General features: G+C 38.4%; 1 protein-coding gene and 1 pseudogene across 2 annotated transcripts in view; both read right to left on the reverse strand.

The window, feature by feature from the left end:
- The window catches only part of DCDC1 (doublecortin domain containing 1), a 491,420-nt gene that overhangs the window by 390,882 nt on the left and 80,261 nt on the right, over positions 1-20,277 (reverse strand). For both annotated transcript variants that reach the window (XM_047878425.1, XM_047878424.1), the window contains exon 8: positions 9,044-9,137. In XM_047878425.1, the coding sequence (XP_047734381.1) occupies positions 9,044-9,137 (94 nt within the window). The remainder of the gene's footprint in view (positions 1-9,043; positions 9,138-20,277) is intronic.
- Positions 10,833-11,402, reverse strand: LOC125176653 (rRNA-processing protein FCF1 homolog; annotated as a pseudogene).

The following is a 20,277-nucleotide window of genomic DNA, read 5'->3' on the forward strand; positions in this document are numbered from 1 at the left end:
GTGCAGTGATGAAGAAGTCAGTAGTATGATGTGAAGAACTTCTCCAAGTTGGGTAGGGACCAAATCATAAAGGTCCTTCAGGCCATTATAAAGATTTAAGCTTGGGTTGAGTATGACAAGTTATAATAGGCTAAAATCACTTTTCAAAAATATTTTATTTTTAAGTAATCTCTATACCCAATGTGGGGCTTGAACTTACCACTCTGAGACCAAGAGTCACATGTTCTACCAATTGAGCCAGAGAGGCACCCCCTAAAATTACTTTTTAAAATAGTGTTACCAGAGAGATTGCTGAGCTTGTAGATTCATAGCTAAACAAACAGCCATATCCATGGAAGATTACTGTAAATCAGAGACAGGGACTTTGATAACATAATAGAGGTCTCTGTCCCTTCATGTCATAGTCAACATTTTTTTTTAATTATCAATAATTGGGGCACATGGGTGGCTCAGTCAGTTAAGCATCTGACTTTGGCTCAGGTCATTATCTCACGGTTCACGGGTTTGAGTCCCACATTGGGCTCTGTGCTGACAGCTAGGAACCTGGAACCTGCTTTGGATTCTGTGTCTCCCTCTCTCTCTCTCTGTCCCTCCCCTGCTTGAGCTCTGTCTCTCTCTCTCTCAAAAATGAATAACATTAAAAAAATTATCAATAATTTAGACAGTGATAAAATTGGTATTCAGATCACATTTACAAGTGAAAACAAAGACAGAAGAAATTGTTAATCCCTGGGTTACAGTTTAAATATCTGAAAGATCTGGCAAGGCTAAACTACTAAATAAAAACCTTGAAAGTAGAAATTTAATAGGAATCAATGTATAATATTCTGTTCACATAGCTATAAAATCAGCAGTACAAGTACAGGACAAGGAAGAAGCAGTTTAGGAGCAAATTGTTAGTAAAAGTTTGGGGGCTTTTGTTGTCTTTAAATTCAATTTAGGTCAGAATACAATGCGTTTAACAGAAATAAAAATGCATTTGTAGATTATATAATGATCTGGGAAAAAGTGGGGGAGGTGAGATTCCTTTACTCATCATTGATTGATCTGGGAAATTGTATTCTGATAAATTATGAACATTTATATTCTAAGTTTCAGAAACCCAAATTGTGGCTTCCCCTATAGAAAGGTCGTAGATTTATTATAAAAAGAACATTTCATCTTCTTCGGTTAAGGTAGAGAAACAACTGGAAGAAAGTATTACAAATCTAAGAAAAAGGTTTGCTAAAGGAATCAAGGAGAAAGTAAAGTGGTTTTATATAGGCTCCATGCCCAGTGTGGAGCTAGAATTTAGGACCCGGAAATAAAGAGATGTATGTTCTACCAACTGAGTTAGCCAGGTGCCCCTAAAGTGGTTTCAAAAGATGCTTCAAACTTATGATCAAAATAAAGCGGTATATGCATGAAAATAAACAAGACAGGTTTGTTTAGCTGGAGGAGGAAATAGATCTTAGAATAAAGGTAAATATCTGATTTGAACATACATTTTTAAAAGATATGAAAAGACAAACTGAAATCCTGAAGGCCAGATATGAGGGTACCAAGGCTAAGTACTCTTAAAGAGTTTATTACAAAAGGGAAAATATTTCAATTGTTACAAAATCACAAACAGTAACTGGAGTCCAGTAAAACCTAAGAGAGAAATAAAGATCTCACAGGGCAAACTCAGAACAATCCCCCAAAGGAGGCAGAATCCAAATACTGTGAAGAGGTGACATTTATTTTACAGATAAATTAATAGTAAAAGCAATTTGGAGAATCTCTTTTGAGGATGTGACAGTTATACAAAATGTGCACATGAAATCTGAACAAATTAGAGAGAGGAATACTAGGAAGATTAACATCAAATACTCAAAAAATGTATTTAGTGCATCCTCCTCCGACCCCCACCACCAAATTTCTGGGCTTAAGATTAAGGCAAAGGGAAGACGAATTATGTTACAGAAGATCCAGGCACAGCAATAATAAAGACGTCAGATCTAGGGGCGCCTGGGTGGCTCAGTCGGTTGAGCATCCGACTTCAGCTCAGGTCATGATCTCATGGTTTGTGGGTTCGAGCCCCGCATCGGGCTCTGTGCTGACAGCTCAGAGCCTGGAGCCTGCTTCGGATTCTCTGTCTCTCTCTCTCTGTGCCCCTCCCCTGCTCATGTTCTGTCTCTCTCTGTCTCAAAAATAAAATAAACATTACAAAAAAAAAAAGAAGAAGTCAGATCTAAATTAGATGTTAACCAGTGGGAAAATACATCCTGGGTGGGATTATTTAATTCAAGGAGGTGAAAATGGGTAGGACCAGTTTGAACAAAAGATGATATTGACAAACTTGGAACTTATTTTTTTTTAAATATTTATTCATTTTTGAGAGACAGAGATAGAGCATGAGCAGGGGGAGGGGCAGAGAGAGAGGGAGACACAGAATATAAAGCAGGCTCCAGGCTCTGAGTCGTCAGCCCAGAGCCCGACGCGGGGCTCGAACCCACGGACTGTGAGATCATGACCTGAGCTGAAGTCGGATGCTCAACCGACTGAGCCACCCAGGCACCCCGGAACTTATTGATATCATATCTCTCACTATGAGAGACCCTGCAAGAAAAATATTTACAGGGATATGTTAGAAAAAAACACAAGTATGAACTCAAAAGCAAAAGAAAAGAAAGAACTCAACAACCACAAAGAATGCAGCCCAAGCCTGTTAGAGAAGGGAACCTTTCTGAAAGGAACAGGAGTACAGCAGAGGCAAATCCTAAATGTTGTAGAAAAAGAGAACAGAAGTGTTAACTCAAGCCTAAGAGCATTCAAAAACTGAGGAAAGACCATGTCTACAGGAGGAAATGACATCAGTGCTATTCTTCACTGAGCACCTAAGACCGTGAGGCTCGGAAACATAAACAGCCACTTCTGTTCAGAAATCCATGGAGTGAAGTTATTCTGTAATGGAACTAAAGTGAACATAAGGGAGAAGCTGTGATCAGGAAGTAGGTGTCTTGGGCTTAAACAGTTCCATAGCCAGAGGCCATTGCAGTAGCCACTGTGACCCAGGATTGAAATTACTGTTCCCGAGGCAAGACGGATGCTTTGCCACCAGAGAGGGCCTACCCTCAGTTCAGCATGGGGTTCAGAAATATGTGACTCAGAGGGAAAAGACCATTAAGGTGCTTGGAAAACTTTACAAAGGCAAATAACAACATCTCAAACAAGTCTTGGGGCTGCCACCAACGTAAATTTCCAGATGTTGCAAAAGAATGTAAGAGTATCCCCTTCGAGGATAATAATAACAGCAATGATGATAAAGTATTCTATAATGTTGGGGCACCTGCCTGGCTCAGTTGTGGAGCATATGACTCTTGATCTTGTGGTTGTGAGTTTGAGCCCCATGTTTAGTATAGAGATTACTTAAAAATAAAATCTCAAAAAAAATGTTATATAATCCTTACCAAGTGTCAGGTACTTGTTCTAAGGACTTCACATATAATTCACTTACTCCTTGCAATAACCTATTAAGGCAAGTAATTTCATCCTTATTTTGTAGATGAAGAAACTAACTCTCAAAGAAACTAATTAACTTGTCTCAGTTCATACAATAGGTGGCGTAACTGGAGTTTGAACTCTGGCTCCAAATTCAGAGCACTTCATCAACTCTTATGAAGAGTTTTTTTTAGAAATCACTGGTCAATTTTTTCTTCAAAATATTATAAATACATAATGCTATAATTAATGCCTTGATGAGAGACTGCTTCCCAACAAGTTATAGCATATGTCACAGACCCTGATCAACAGCGTAAATTGACTGGCATGTTGGAAAGACTGACATGAGGAATGCTTTCTCTTCTTTGCCTTCCTTCACTTAGTTTCTGTGATGCTCTTTGGCAACAGTCAGATGGTCTGGATCATGCCAAAATAGTTACCTGGAAACATCATTTTGCTTGGAATAGCCACATTAGAAACTGGGGATTGGCTTCTGTTCTGAATGTCCTGGATATGGGGCTGATGTTGTGATCATCTCTTGATTCAACTGGAATTAGGGCACATGAGAAAGTTGGTATAAGCTCATTCCAACTTCTCAAGTCCTGAGGGATGATGCCCACCACGGGGGCCCAGAAGGTAGCTGCTGGAGGAATCCCAGCTCAAACTAGGCATCTAAAAGCCATCTGGCTGACACTGGGAAGAATAAAAATTACGGACTTTTATTTCTTTGAATTTTAACTTGTGGAGTTGGAACTTTTATTGGATTTTAACTCACAAAGGTAAGATTATTTGATTTTGGAATTCACTTCCCTATAAATATAAAATTTTGGGATTTTCATTTCTTTGGAATTTTATTCTTTGAATTTAACTTCACAAAAATTTCATAATGGGCAAGAATTAACATTCAAGTTCAGGATATGTGTTTGGAGTTTTGTGATTAAAATACATTAATCCTGTCATTTGAGTTCATTGCATTGTACAATTTCTGAAAAACATGTCAGAGAATAAATACATAACCATTTTGGGTGGTGTAACTGGTATAATTTGAGGTGGGAAATGGAACAGGAAGTGAACATTCAATGCTCAATAACACAGACTTGGAGTCAATTTAATTATATTTTTTTTCTTTTTTTTTTTCAGCTTTTTTTTTTTTTTTAATTTTTGGGACAGAGAGAGACAGAGCATGAACGGGGGAGGGGCAGAGAGTGAGGGAGACACAGAATCGGAAACAGGCTCCAGGCTCCGAGCCATCAGCCCAGAGCCTGACGCGGGGCTCAAACTCACGGACCGCGAGATCGTGACCTGGCTGAAGTCGGAGGCTTAACCGACTGCGCCACCCAGGCGCCCCAATTTAATTATATTTTAACTCATTTCAGAATCTTCCAGGGTAAATTTCATACTACCCACCATGATCTGGAAGGATCCACGCAGGAGCAGAGTTTGGTTATTGGAATAATAGGTCCTAACAGACTGAGGATCTCCCTCAAGAGGGAGACTCACTTCTCTGCATAATGGAATAATGAAGCCAAAGAAGGTAAGAGAACAAAAAGTTGGGAAATGTTAGGGGGAATGAGGTCTATCAAAATCTGACACTATCTACCTGTGTTCTCCCACTGTTATGTGCTTCTATAATACCAAATAGTTTATATATGATTAGTAAATAGGCAATGATATCAATACAATATAGAAGTTTGGTTGGTAAATATGTGCTTTTTCCTAGGCAAAGGAGGCCAACAGTGAAGGAGTAGAATTCTGACCTTTAGCAGGAAAGAAAAATGCTTTAGCTTGCCTGCAGCACTGGGGTTCCTTGCATGACTCTGTGGGAGTTTCCCTTCCTCCTGTGCCTTCCTTAAAGGAAGCCCCAAACCTCCAGTTGACGTCCATCTGCATTTTCTCACACTCTATTGTTTGTGTGCAGCTTTAATATCCTCTGAAGCATCACTCTGAGACACCTACCCAGGCTGTTTACAGTATCCCCTAGGTTAATTATTATATAAGTTGGTATTCTGGTTTTAAAGGTGCATAGATTTTGAATGGTCTTCCTCAACACTGTTGTTTCCACACCTTATAATTTTGGGGTGGTGATTTTGCAGAATACATTTTTTATATCCTGTTCTAGCAGAAATGCTGTACTAGCATGTTGATCATACATAGGAATATGGCATCTTTACACAGTGGGTAGTTCTACTCTAGAAAGAATAGATCTTGGTGGGAGGCATAAGTAAGGAATGTTTCTACATGTAACAAAATAAATTTCTTTGTTAAAATCTTCTATGGTTTTTAGAAGTCTAAAAACATAAGCAATTTGCAAATCCTATGAGGTTTTAAAAGTTTCACTAGACTTGATAAAGTAAAAGTTTGGTGTCATGTCCAATGTGCTCATTTCTCACAGCAAAGGAGGAAAACCTTCAAGGCACACCTAATTCTAAAAAAAGAAGCAACAGATAGGAGAAAATGTTTCATTTTGTGTATCTGTTACATTTCAGTCCTTGGTACAATTACACTTCTAATCTGTCCTTATAAATAAAAAGTAATTACTATGATCTTAACATTAGACGTGATATTCTGATTTGACAGAAGCAAACAAGAGTCATACATCAAATGAGAGAATTAGCATTTGTTTAAATTAAAAGATAACTTTCCCATAACACTTCATCTTTCCCAAGCTGAAGTTCAGAAGACTATGAAATATAAAAGTTGAGGGACCTCAATCATTTGATGCACAAATTATACTAATGAACAAAGAAAAAATAAATGCAAAAACCTAATGTTAAGTGACTAGGGTACTACAGACTGGAAGCTCCTTCAGTAGGATTAGCTTCTTTGAGGATTTTAAGTCTAGTGAACTTGTTACGCTTCCACATGTTAGTAGTCGCATAGGCTAATTCAGCTGGCATAGCGTTCCTATGTACGCAAAGACACAGGGCAAGGCATGCATTAAAATGTGATAATAGCACACTTCTGGGACACGTGAAGCATGAGGCATGAGTCTGCCTCTGGCATCCATGAAGCATCACACCTCAGAGTCAGAGCTTTTATGTTTTGATAAGTAGTTCTGCTCTTCCACATTTGGGAGGGGGAAAAAATCAACTTTCTAAGTGTAAATCTTTCCCCTTTACCAGGGTGCCTTACAGTTTTAATTCTAATGATTAATTTAAAAACTTTTTTTTTCAAATCCCAGTGAGCTGGAAATAATTTAAAGATGGATAGGGTCTTAAAATGTGTTATTTATTTTATTAATGCAAATTTAAGAGTGATTATATAATATTGTTGATTATAAAGATCATTTGAACCAGCATGATTAGGGGGGAATGCAAGAAAGAAAACATAAACTTTAATATTGATATTCCATATCCCCTCCTCCCCCTCAAAAAAGGCCATAAAGAAGGATTCCCTGTGTTTCATGTGTCTTACAGGTACGTAACTAGCTAGATAATGGGTATGTCTACAAAAGCTTTGAAATCTTCTAATACAATAAAAAATAATTATATCAATACAAACATTAAAAATGATAAAGTATAATTTACTTTCTAATATGCAAACACACATATAATCCTTGGCAGAAAAATATTAAGAATTATAATAAGTTTCAAAATATTTGTTTTAAAGTTTATTTATTTTGAGAAAGAGAGAGAGAGAGAGAGTGCGAGCACACACACAGAAGAGGGACAGGGAAAGAGGGAGAGAGAATCCCAAGTAGGCTCCATGCTCAGCATGGAGCCCAATGTGGGGCTTGATCTCATGAATGATGTGATCATGACCTGAGCCAAGATCAAGAGTTGGAAGTTTATGGGATGCCTGGGTGGCTCAGTCAGTTAATCGACTGACTCTGAGTTTCAGCTCAGGTCATGATCTTACTGTCAAGAGATCGAGCCCTGTGTCAGGCTCTGTCCAGCCAACACGGAGTCTGCTTGGAATTCTCTGTCTCCCTTTCTCTGCCCTTCTGCTGCTCATGCGCTCATTCTCTCTCTCTCTCTCTCTCTCTCTCTCTCTCTCTCTCTCTCTCAAAAATAAATAAATAAACATTAAAAAAAAAGAGTTGGACGCTTAGCCACCCAAGCACTCCAAATATCAAAATATAATAGTAGTCACTCAATAGGATTAAGATCATAAAGCCAGTAAAGTTTTGTTTTTATATATTACAAGCAAGGATTTTAGAAACAAATGTAAGTATTCAGAATAGCCATATCCTAAAATCACTTACAGTTGCCTGGATCTAGCCTTGCAGTTAAGTATGCCACTTAATATTCTGGCCCTCTTCAGGCATATGGAGTTAAGGTTCAGATGAAGTGATAGGACCATAAGAGTAGCATTTTTAGTAGTGCTAATAGTAGTACTAGTAAAGAATAGTAATTACTACTAAAGTATAAAAAGTAAATTAAAAAAGTAAGAAGTAAATAATAGTAGTAATTACTACTAATAGCAATTTAAAAGTACAAATGTGGAATTCATGGTATTTTTGCTCTTAGAGACTAGCAAATCAGTGCTTTTAGAAACAGATGAAAGTCTCATATTTTGACAAAGACATAGAATAAAATTGTTTTATTTTTTAATTGTTTTAAAGTTTATTTATTTATTTTTGAGAGAGAAAGAGAGAGCACATGTGGAGTAGGGGAGGGAGAAAGGGAGACACAGAATCCAAAGCAGGCTCCAGGCTCTGAGCTGTTAGTACAGAGCCTGATGCGAGGCTCGAACCCACGAACTGTGAGATTATGACCTGAGCCAAAGTCAGATGCTTAACCAACTGAGCCACCCAGGTATCCCAATAAAATTGCTTTAGAACACATTTCATAACTTTTGAAAAACCTCTAGAAGTTAACCAAAACATTTAAAAATTTTATATCTGAGCAACAGTAGTATGATTTCTCAGTTTTCTCCTTTGAAAGCTGTATACCATAGAAAGTATCTGTTAAGTTATGAAAATTTATCAATTGCTTTTATTTATTAAATTATGGCTTATGAAGGTTAAAACACTCATGATTTTTCTCAAATCTAAGCTTGAGCTGTGCTACAGGTTGAATGTTTGTGTCCCCCCAAAATTCAAATGTTGAAACCTAATGTGACAGTGTTTGGAGATAATTAGGTCATAAGGGTAGAGGCCTCATGAATGGAATTAGTGTCCTTATACAAGAGACCCCACCAGGTACCCTTGCCCTTTCTACCATATAAGGACACAATGAGAAGATAACAGCCTATGAATCAGTCAAGGGCCCCTCAACAGACAGTGAATCTGCCAGGGCCTTGATCTTGGTCTTCCCAGACTTCATAATTATAAGAAATAAATGTTTGTTGTTTAAGCCATTCAGCCTATGATATTTTTGTTATAACTGCCCAAATGGACCAACACAAGCTGAAATAAAAATTCTTCAAAACTTAATCCATTCCATAATTTCCTTTTGTATAGGAATATTTCCCATGTTAAAACTAAACTTTTATTATATCTGTTTTCATATATATATATATATATATATATGTTCATATATATTCATATATATTTATATACATATATGTTTATATATATAAATTATGCAAATGTCTTTTGAAATGTGATAATAGAGCCTGTAAAATCTTTGTGACTTACCTTTTGAAATATCTTTAATTGTTCTGCCATACAAATCATAAAGATATCTGGCTGGTGAATTTAGGTTCATTCTCATTGTGCAAGTATCTAAAACCTACCAAGAGAGTGCAGAAAAAAACTATAAATAATGTATTACAATAAGCTCTGGCTAAATTGAATAAACATTGAAAGTCCTTTATATACTAAATGGCTATACAAATTATAAAATGAAATTTGATTATTTAGAAAATATTCCTAAAATATGATAAGAAAAAAAGCAGTTACAATTATTATATCATAATTTTACTTTAAAAACACACCAACTGGGGTACCTGGTGACTCTTGATCTCAGGGTTATGAGTTCAAGCCCCATGATGGGTTCAGAGCTTACTTAAAAAAAATAATAAATGAAATAAAAGTAAATAAAAAACAAATATTAATAAAAAAGAGAAAATAGATGCAATAAATTTTAAAAAGTGGTTATATACTAATAAACGCTAGAACTGAAGGAAAGTTTTATCTATTTTTTTTAGTTTTTTAAGTTTTATTTATTTAGAGAGACAGACAAAGAGATCATGAGCAGGGGAGGGGAAGAGAAAAGGGAAGGGAGAGAATCCCAAGCAGGCTCCACACTGTCAGTGCAAAGCCTGAAGCGGAGTTCAAACTCATGAACCCTCAGATCATGACCTGAGCCAAAATCACGAGTCGTATGCTTAACCAACTAAGCCACCCAGGTGCCCCAGGAAATTTTTATATCATTCTTGGTATTTTCTATATTTTTCATTAACTTACAATGTCAAGATATTAGTTTTATTTCATTTTATTTTTAAATTATATATTTGTTTTTGAGAGAGAGAGAGAGAGAGAGAGAGAGAGAGAGAGAGAATCCCAAGCAGGCTGTGTACTGACAGTGCAGAGCCTATGTGGGGCTTGATCTTATAAACTGTGAAATCATGATCTGAGCTGAAATCAAGAGTTGGATGCTTAACCAACTGAGCCACCCACATGCCCAGGAAGGATATTACTTTTATATTGGTTTTAATCAATACAAATAAATGGAAAGATATACCATGTTCATGGATTGGAAGAATTAATATTGTTAAAATGTCCATATTACCCAAAGCAATCTATAGATTCAAGGCAATCCTTTTCAGAATACTAATAGTGTTTTTCATAGAACTAGAAAAAATAATTGTAAAATTTGTATGGAACCACAAAAGACCTGGAGTAGCCACAGCAATCTTGAGAAGGAGGAACAAAACTGGAAGTGTCATGCACCCAGATTTCAAACTATATATACCACAAAGCTATAATAACCAAAATAGTATGGCACTGACAGAACAAAAAAGACACATAGATCAATGAACAGAATTGAGAACCTAGAAATAATCCCGCACTTATATGATCTATTTATGACATAGGAGGCAAGAATATACAATGGGGAGAAGACATTCTTTTTAATAAATAGTGTTGGGGAAATTGGATAGCTACATGCAAAAGAATGAAACAGGACCACTTTCTTATACTGCACACAAAAATAAACCCAAAATGGATCAAAGACCTAAATGTAAGACTTGAAGCCATAAAACTCTTTTTTTTAATGTGTGCAATCATCTGATGTATAAAAAGATGCAACAAAATTCAAAATGATACAAAATATCAATTTCAAAACAACATCAAAAGTGAGTGTATTTAACCATACTCAGCTCATAACAGAGCAAATGGGTAAGAAGGAGAATAATTCATGTTATAGCGTATTGCTACATGAACTGGAAACAGAAAAAGTTGGTAAAGGAAGGCAGAGGATCTATTAGAACCAAGGGGCTCCATAATCATCTGGCATCTGCTCAATGTTGTACCTATGGTTAGAAATGTACATGATGGGAACTCCAGGTATCTTCCGGATCCTTCATTTAAGGTCCCAGTCAACGGTGCCCACAATGTAACATTTGTGCTGAGTTACTCTCTGTACTAAGCAGTCATCTGCATAGGTTCCTTTGTGTGTGCATGGTAATCATTCAAATCTTGGACCCTTGGCAATCCTTAGAGCCAACTTTTACCCCAATTTCTCAGTTTCAGCCATTACACAGTCAGTTATACAAGGGATACACTTGGCATACAGACAGTCCATCACTGATTGTACTAAGTCAAGTTTAGCTTTAATGGAAAAGTTGATAAAGTTGGTATCAACCAGGATGTGGTAAGGTGGGCCCAGCTGTGTGTTATATTGGAAGAATAAGCAGGAAGGATGTCGGGGGACTTCTCTTTCCCTGAGTGTACTGGGATCTTTCTTTTCTTTCTTTTTAGGTTTCAATCTATCCTTCTCTTTAAGCCTCTGATTTCGGAGACTAAGCATTCACTTCATGGTTGCATACTTTCTTGCTTGACCATGTTCTTTCCTGACTTTCTTACCTGACCATGTTCACGCCGCACTCTTGTTTCTTCAGCCATAAAACTCTTAAAAGAAAACATTGTCAGTAACCGCTTGGACATCAACCTTAGCAAAATTTTTCTAGATATGTCTCCTCAGACAAGGGAAACAAAAGCAAAACAAACAAAAATACTGTGACTACATCAAACTAAAAAGCTTTTGCACAGTGAAGGAAACCATCAACAAAACAAAAAGGCAGCCTACGGAATGGGAAAAGATCTCTGTAAATGATGTACTGAATAATGGCCTAATATCCAAACTATATAAAGATTCATACAGGGGATACTAAAAAAACCTGAAGGGTCAAAGAGGTTGTTGCCTGCTTTCTCCTCTAGGATTGATGGTTTCCTGTCTTACGTTTAGGTCTTTCATCCATGTTGAGTTTATTTTTGTGTATGGTATAAGAAAGTGGTCCAGGCTCATTCTTCTGTATGTTGCTGTCCAGTTTTACCAAAGAGACTGTCTTTTTTGCATTGGATATTCTTTCCTGCTTTGTCAAAGATTAGTTGGCTATACATATGTGGGTCCATTTCTGGGTTCTTTATTCTGTACCACTGATCTATGTGTCTGTTTTTGTGCCAGTACCAAATTGTCTTGATGATTACAGCTTTATAATACAGCTTGAAGTCCAGAATTGTGATGCCTCCAGCTTTGGTTTTCTTTTTCTGAATTGCTTTGGCTACTCAGGGTCTTTTCTGGTGCCATAAAAATTTTAGGATTGTTTGCCCTGTAGCCCTGTGAAGAATGCTGGTGTTATTCTGATAGGGATTACTATACTTACTTTAAAATTGGGCCTGTAATCCTAGTCTTAGCTCAATCAACTCAATTTCTTTGTGACAACAAACATATTTAAACAGCTTAATGTGTATATAGGGACAAAGCTGTACTCTCCTTTCAGTCTGGAGAACAACTTTCAAACATTGTGACTGATTTGGTTTATCTAGTTGCTATATCAAGTGATGTGTGTTGCATTTAAAAGGCAAATATCTAATTGACAAATTTAATTTGACAAATTGGCCTTTGCCATATTACATCAGAGGTTCTCAGTCTTTATACTACCTCTATACATGACCAATAATGTTCTCATGAGCCACATACTGCCATGGGCATTCACAGGATTGTGTGTCTTTCTTCCGTACTAGCTACAATCCAGAGTTTGGGGCAATTCTTCAGAAACTGTATCTTTTTATCAAAATCAAGAAGGAATATCTGTTTATGATTAAGAATGATGTTACAGGAATAATCTTGAACCCTGTAATCTATGAAGGAAATATTTACAATATCAGTGCTTTACCTAGGTTAAATAATTACAACATACTTGCAATGTATTTCACAGGTGACTATAAACTCTGTCATGTGGAGCAAATTCACTGACCACCAATCTCCCCACCTGGAGGGTGTCGGTGCATGGATTCAATACCTGACCAATGCCCTATGTCCTCATAAGTCAGACAAAATATTCCTTTGGAATATCTAATTTGGAAGAGCCCAGTGGCTGGGTCTGGTCCTTGCCACCCAATAAAATAAGGTAATAATGCTGGTGACTCTAAATGTTACTCTTCCTGCTTTCCTTCCCACTCTCTTGGGCCAATTTCTGTAGTGATTACTACACACAAGTTCACCTAGGACTCCTATCCATGGATTGAAACCTTTACTAAAGATGCTTATAAAGTAATATTCAGAATAGAAGAGAGAAGTTATCAGAAGAAAGTGAACTTTAGACAGAAAAGAGAGTAGAACATACTGACTGCCATTGGCAAGGGATCCACCCCTGTGTTTATAAAAACACTTTAGGGGCGCCTGGGTGGCGCAGTCGGTTAAGCGTCCGACTTCAGCCAGGTCACGATCTCGCGGTCCGTGGGTTCGAGCCCCGCGTCAGGCTCTGGGCTGATGGCTCGGAGCCTGGAGCCTGTTTCCGATTCTGTGCCTCCCTCTCTCTCTGCCCCTCCCCCGTTCATGCTCTGTCTCTCTCTGTCCCACAAATAATTAAACGTTGAAAAAAAAAAATTTAAAAAAAAAAAAAAAAAAAAAAAGAAATTGCTTTAAAAAAAAAAAAAAAAAAAAAAAAAAAAAAAAAAAAAAAAAAAAAACACTTTATGAATACAGTTTGTCTCTAGCAAAATTCTCGTAATGGTCACTTTATTCCATGTGACTTTGTGCCCAAAGATTATTCTTTTACCACCACCACCCTCATTGACAGAAATATTAACAGGATATAATTCAGTACACATTCTTCCTTAGCCAATCTTCTCTGAATACTACTAAGAATCTACAGTTGGTCCCATAGAGCCTCCTCCTTTGGCTCCCTATATTCTTGATCTTTCCATTCTTTATGTTTAGTTCTCGGTTTCTTAATATTACAAATCTATTATTTAAAAGTTCAATGAAGCCCTTTGGTACAAATTATATTCCCCAGTTACTTACTAGTGAAGGTTCAATATCTAAATACCCTTGTCCAAAGTTATAATTTACTAATTAAACTAAGTAAAATGTGAACTATTTAAAGCTAGTCCCATTTACTTCAACTAAAATTTCAATGATTTTCAAAATTATTTCAAATATTGCCATCTTTGTGTTTTAAAAAAACAGCCAAGTCAAATTACACAGCTTCCTAACTCAAAGATCCCTCTTTTCATTGTGCCCAAACATCAGTAAAATGTTTGTGCAAGCCAAATTTTAACAGTTAAGTGAGTATAAAAACCAGCATTAGAAAATCAGATACTAGTAATTAATAACGCATCAGCAACGCTGTCATTCTCTCATATTTTCTGTATAAAAGATCCTTGCAGTGTTTAAGCAATGCCAACCTTCAGTAATCACTTTCTCAGAGTAACTTATCAGTGGTATGAATTAGTATCAATATAAATTTCTGTCAAAAAGCCTGAAATGAAGCCTACTTGTAAGGTCATTCTTATAATTCACAACTGAAAATATTTAACAGTGTCATCTTACTGTACTATTAAGGTTAATTAAAATACCATTTCCATTCATTTGTACCTGTTAAGCTTGTTAAAATATTATTTTTATAAATTCACATTTTGTTAATTTCTTACAGCATAGGTTGTAGAGAACACTTCAGATACTGAAATTTAAAACCATCATGCTGTAAAACCAGACTCTTCTTAATAAACAGCTAAGAAGAGATTTTTTTAGTGTAATCTGTTTATAGTTCTGGGAGTTACCTCCACCCATGGGCATATTCGGTGCCAAGTTTGCAACTTCTGGAATGGCCACCATGGAGGTGGTGCGGTTACACAGTCTACAGCCTCTGGGTTTGGCTCATTACTACCCCAGTCCAGATGAGAGAGCTCAACATTACCCCTGGCTGAGTGAGTCAAATCAACAATGTAGACATGTTTTATGTGTAAACATTCAGAAGTAAAAGCCCTGATTTCTACTTCCCCACAAACTCTTTTTCAGCAAGCGTCAGCAGCCTGTACACCATGGGCTAATTCGAGCCATGGCCTATTTCTGTATGGCCTATGGGCTAAGAATAATTTGTATAAATTTAAAATTTTTTGCATGTTTATTTATTTATTTATTTATTTATTTATTTATTGAGAGAGAGAGAGAGAGAGAGAGAGAGACTGTGCACATATGGGGAGGGGGGGCGGGCAGAGGGAGAGAGAGAAAATCCCAAGCAGGCTCCCAACTGCCAGCACAGACCCCAATGCAGGGCTCAATCCCACAAACTGAGAGACACCATGGGCTAATTCGAGCCATGGCCTATTTCTGTATGGCCTATGGGCTAAGAATAATTTGTATAGAGTTGCGGCAAGATGGCGGCTTAGGAGGACGCTGGGCTCACCACACGTCCTACTGATCACTTAGATTCCATCTACACCTGCCTAAATAACCCAGAAAACCGCCAGGAGATTAGCAGAACAGAGTCGCCGGAGCCAAACGCAGATGAGAGGCCCACGGAAGAGGGTAGGAAGGGCGGCGAGGCGGTGCGCGCTCCACGGACTGGCGGGAGGGAGCCGGGGCGGAGGGGCGGCTCGCCGGCCAAGCAGAGCCCCCGAGTCTGGCTTGCAAAAGCGGAGGGGCCTGACGGACTGTGTTCCCACAACAAGCGCGACTTAGCGTCTGGGAGGTCATAAGTTAACAGCTCTGCTCGGAAAGCGGGAAGGCTGGAGGACAAAGGGAGGGAGAGCTGCTGAGCCCCCTGACAACAGAGCTCAGTTTGGTGGGGAACAAAGGCGCTCGCCAGCGCCATCTCCCCCGCCCATCCCCCAGCCGAAATCCCAAAGGGAACCGGTTCCTGCCAGGGAACTTGCTCGCTCCGCGCAAACACACAACTCTGCGCTTCTGCGGAGCCAAACCTCCTGCAGCGGATCTGACTCCCTCCCGCTGCCACAGGGCCCCTCCTGAAGTGGATCACCTAAGGAGAAGCGATCTAAGCCTGCCCCTCCTGCCCCCGAGCACCTTGCCTACCCACCCCAGCTAATACGCCAGATCCCCAGCATCACAAGCCTGGCAGGGTGCAAGTAGCCCAGACGAGCCACACCACCCCACAGTGAATCCCACCCCTAGGAGAGGGGAAGAGAAGGCACACACCAGTCTGACTGTGGCCCCAGCGGTGGGCTGGGGGCAGACATCAGGTCCGATTGCGGCCCCACCCACCAACTCCAGTTATACACAACAGCACAGGGGAAGTGCCCTGCAGGCCTCAGCACGCCAGGGACTATCCAAAATGACCAAGCGGAAGAATTCCCCTCAGAAGAATCTCCAGGAAATAACAACAGCTAATGAGCTGATCAAAAAGGACTTAAATAACATAACAGAAAGTGAATTTAGAATAATAGTCATAAAATCAATCGCTGGGCTTGAAAACAGTATACAGGACAGCAGAGAATCTCTTGCTACAGAGATCAAGGGACTAAGGAACAGTCACGAGGAGCTGAAAAACGCTTTAAACGAAATGCATAACAAAATGGAAACCACCACAGCTCGGCTTGAAGAGGCAGAGGAGAGAATAGGTGAACTAGAAGATAAAGTTATGGAAAAAGAGGAAGCTGAGAAAAAGAGAGAGAAAAAAATCCAGGAGTATGAGGGGAAAATTAGAGACCTAAGTGATACACTAAAAAGAAATAATATACGCATAATTGGTATCCCAGAGGAGGAAGAGAGAGGGAAAGGGGCTGAAGGTGTACTTGAAGAAATCATAGCTGAGAACTTCCCTGATCTGGGGAAGGAAAAAGACATTGAAATCCAAGAGGCACAGAGAACTCCCTTCAGACGTAACTTGAATCGATCTTCTGCACGACATATCATAGTGAAACTGGCAAAATACAAGGATAAAGAGAAAATTCTGAAAGCAGCAAGGGGTAAACGTGCCCTCACATATAAAGGGAGACCTATAAGACTCGTGACTGATCTCTCTTTTGAAACTTGGCAGGCCAGAAAGAATTGGCACGAGATTTTCAGGGTGCTAGACAGAAAAAATATGCAGCCAAGAATCCTTTATCCAGCAAGTCTGTCATTTAGAATAGAAGGAGAGATAAAGGTCTTCCCAAACAAACAAAAACTGAAGGAATTTGTCACCACTAAACCAGCCCTACAAGAGATACTAAGGGGGACCCTGTGAGACAAAGTCCCAGAGATATCACTACAAGCATAAAACATACAGACATCACAATGACTCTAAACCCGTATCTTTCTATAATAACACTGAATGTAAATGGATTAAATGCGCCAACCAAAAGACATAGGGTATCAGAATGGATAAAAAAACAAGACCCATCTATTTGCTGTCTACAAGAGACTCATTTTAGACCTGAGGACACCTTTAGATTGAGAGTGAGGGGATGGAAAACTATTTATCATGCGACTGGAAGCCAAAAGAAAGCTGGAGTAGCCATACTTATATCAGACAAACTAGACTTTAAATTAAAGGCTGTAACAAGAGATGAAGAAGGACATTATATAATAGTTACAGGGTCTATCCATCAGGAAGAGCTAACAATTATAAATGTCTATGCGCCGAATACCGGAGCCCCCAAATATATAAAACAATTACTCATAAACACAAGCAACCTTATTGATAAGAATGTGGTAATTGCAGGGGACTTTAATACACCACTTACAGAAATGGATAGATCATCTAGACACACGGTCAATAAAGAAACAAGGGCCCTGAATGAGACATTGGATCAGATGGACTTGACAGATATATTTAGAACTCTGCATCCCAAAGCAACAGAATATACTTTCTTCTCGAGTGCACATGGAACATTCTCCAAGATAGATCATATACTGGGTCACAAAACAGCCCTTCATAAGTTTACAAGAATTGAAATTATACCATGCTTACTATCAGACCACAATGCTATGAAGCTTGAAATCAACCACAGAAAAAAGTCTGGAAAACCTCCAAAAGCATGGAGGTTAAAGAACACCCTACTAACGAATGAGTGGGTCAACCAGACAATTAGAGAAGAAATTAAAAAATATATGGAAACAAACGAAAATGAAAATACAACAATCCAAACGCTTTGGGACGCAGCAAAGGCAGTCCTGAGAGGAAAATACATCGCAATCCAGGCCTATCTCAAGAAACAAGAAAAATCCCAAATACAAAATCTAACAGCACACCTAAAGGAACTAGAAGCAGAACAGCAAAGGCAGCCTAAGCCCAGCAGAAGAAGAGAAATAATAAAGATCAGGGCAGAAATAAACAATATAGAAACTAAAAAAACTGTAGAGCAGATCAACGAAACCAAGAGTTGGTTTTTTGAAAAAATAAACAAAATTGACAAACCTCTAGCCAGGCTTCTCAAAAAGAAAAGGGAGATGACCCAAATAGATAAAATCATGAATGAAAATGGAATTATTAAAACCAATCCCTCAGAGATACAAACAATTATCAGGGAATACTATGAAAAATTATATGCCAACAAATTGGACAACCTGGAAGAAATGGACAAATTCCTGAACACCCACACTCTTCCAAAACTCAATCAGGAGGAAATAGAAAGCTTGAACAGACCCATAACCAGCGAAGAAATTGAATCGGTTATCAAAAATCTCCCAACAAATAAGAGTCCAGGACCAGATGGCGTCCCAGGGGAGTTCTACCAGACGTTTAAAGCAGAGATAATACCTATCCTTCTCAAGCTATTCCAAGAAATAGAAAGGGAAGGAAAACTTCCAGACTCATTTTATGAAGCCAGTATTACTTTGATTCCTAAACCAGACAGAGACCCAGTCAAAAAAGAGAACTACAGGCCAATATCCCTGATGAATATGGATGCAAAAATTCTCAATAAGATACTAGCAAATCGAATTCAACAGCATATAAAAAGAATTATTCACCATGATCAAGTGGGATTCATTCCTGGGATGCAGGGCTGGTTCAACATTCGCAAATCAATCAACGTGATACATCACATTAACAAAAAAAGAGAGAAGAACCATATGATCCTGTCAATCGATGCAGAAAAGGCCTTCGACAAAATCCAGCACCCTTTCTTAATAAAAACCCTTGAGAAAGTTGGGATAGAAGGAACATACTTAAAGATCATAAAAGCCATTTATGAAAAGCCCACAGCTAACATCATCCTCAACGGGGAAAAACTGAGAGCTTTTTCCCTGAGATCAGGAACACGACAAGGATGCCCACTCTCACCGCTGCTGTTTAACATAGTGCTGGAAGTTCTAGCATCAGCAATCAGACAACAAAAGGAAATCAAAGGCATCAAAATTGGCAAAGATGAAGTCAAGCTTTCGCTTTTTGCAGATGACATGATATTATACATGGAAAATCCGATAGACTCCACCAAAAGTCTGCTAGAACTGATACAGGAATTCAGCAAAGTTGCAGGATACAAAATCAATGTACAGAAATCAGTTGCATTCTTATACACTAACAATGAAGCAACAGAAAGACAAATTAAGAAACTGATCCCATTCACAATTGCACCAAGAAGCATAAAATACCTAGGAATAAATCTAACCAAAGATGTAAAGGATCTGTATGCTGAAAACTATAGAAAGCTTCTGAAGGAAATTGAAGAAGATTTAAAGAAATGGAAAGACATTCCCTGCTCATGGATTGGAAAAATAAATATTGTCAAAATGTCAATACTACCCAAAGCTATCTACACATTCAATGCAATCCCAATCAAAATGGCACCAGCATTCTTCTCGAAACTAGAACAAGCAATCCTAAAATTCATATGGAACCACAAAAGGCCCCGAATAGCCAAAGGAATTTTGAAGAAGAAGACCAAAGCAGGAGGCATCACAATCCCAGACTTTAGCCTCTACTACAAAGCTGTCATCATCAAGACAGCATGGTATTGGCACCAAAACAGACACATAGACCAATGGAATAGAATAGAAACCCCAGAACTAGACCCACAAACGTATGGCCAACTCATCTTTGACAAAGCAGGAAAGAACATCCAATGGAAAAAAGACAGCCTCTTTAACAAATGGTGCTGGGAGAACTGGACAGCAACATGCAGAAGGTTGAAACTAGACCACTTTCTCACACCATTCACAAAAATAAACTCAAAATGGATAAAGGACCTAAATGTGAGACAGGAAACCACCAAAACCTTAGAGGAGAAAGCAGGAAAAGACCTCTCTGACCTCAGCCGTAGCAGTCTCTTACTCGACACATCCCCAAAGGCAAGGGAATTAAAAGCAAAAGTGAATTACTGGGACCTTATGAAGATAAAAAGCTTCTGCACAGCAAAGGAAACAACCAACAAAACTAAAAGGCAACCAACGGAATGGGAAAAGATATTCGCAAATGACATATCGGACAAAGGGCTAGTATCCAAAATCTATAAAGAACTCACCAAACTCCACACCCGAA

The sequence above is a fragment of the Prionailurus viverrinus genome, chromosome D1 (assembly GCF_022837055.1).
Source record: "Prionailurus viverrinus isolate Anna chromosome D1, UM_Priviv_1.0, whole genome shotgun sequence".
NCBI classification, from domain to species: Eukaryota; Metazoa; Chordata; class Mammalia; order Carnivora; family Felidae; genus Prionailurus; species Prionailurus viverrinus.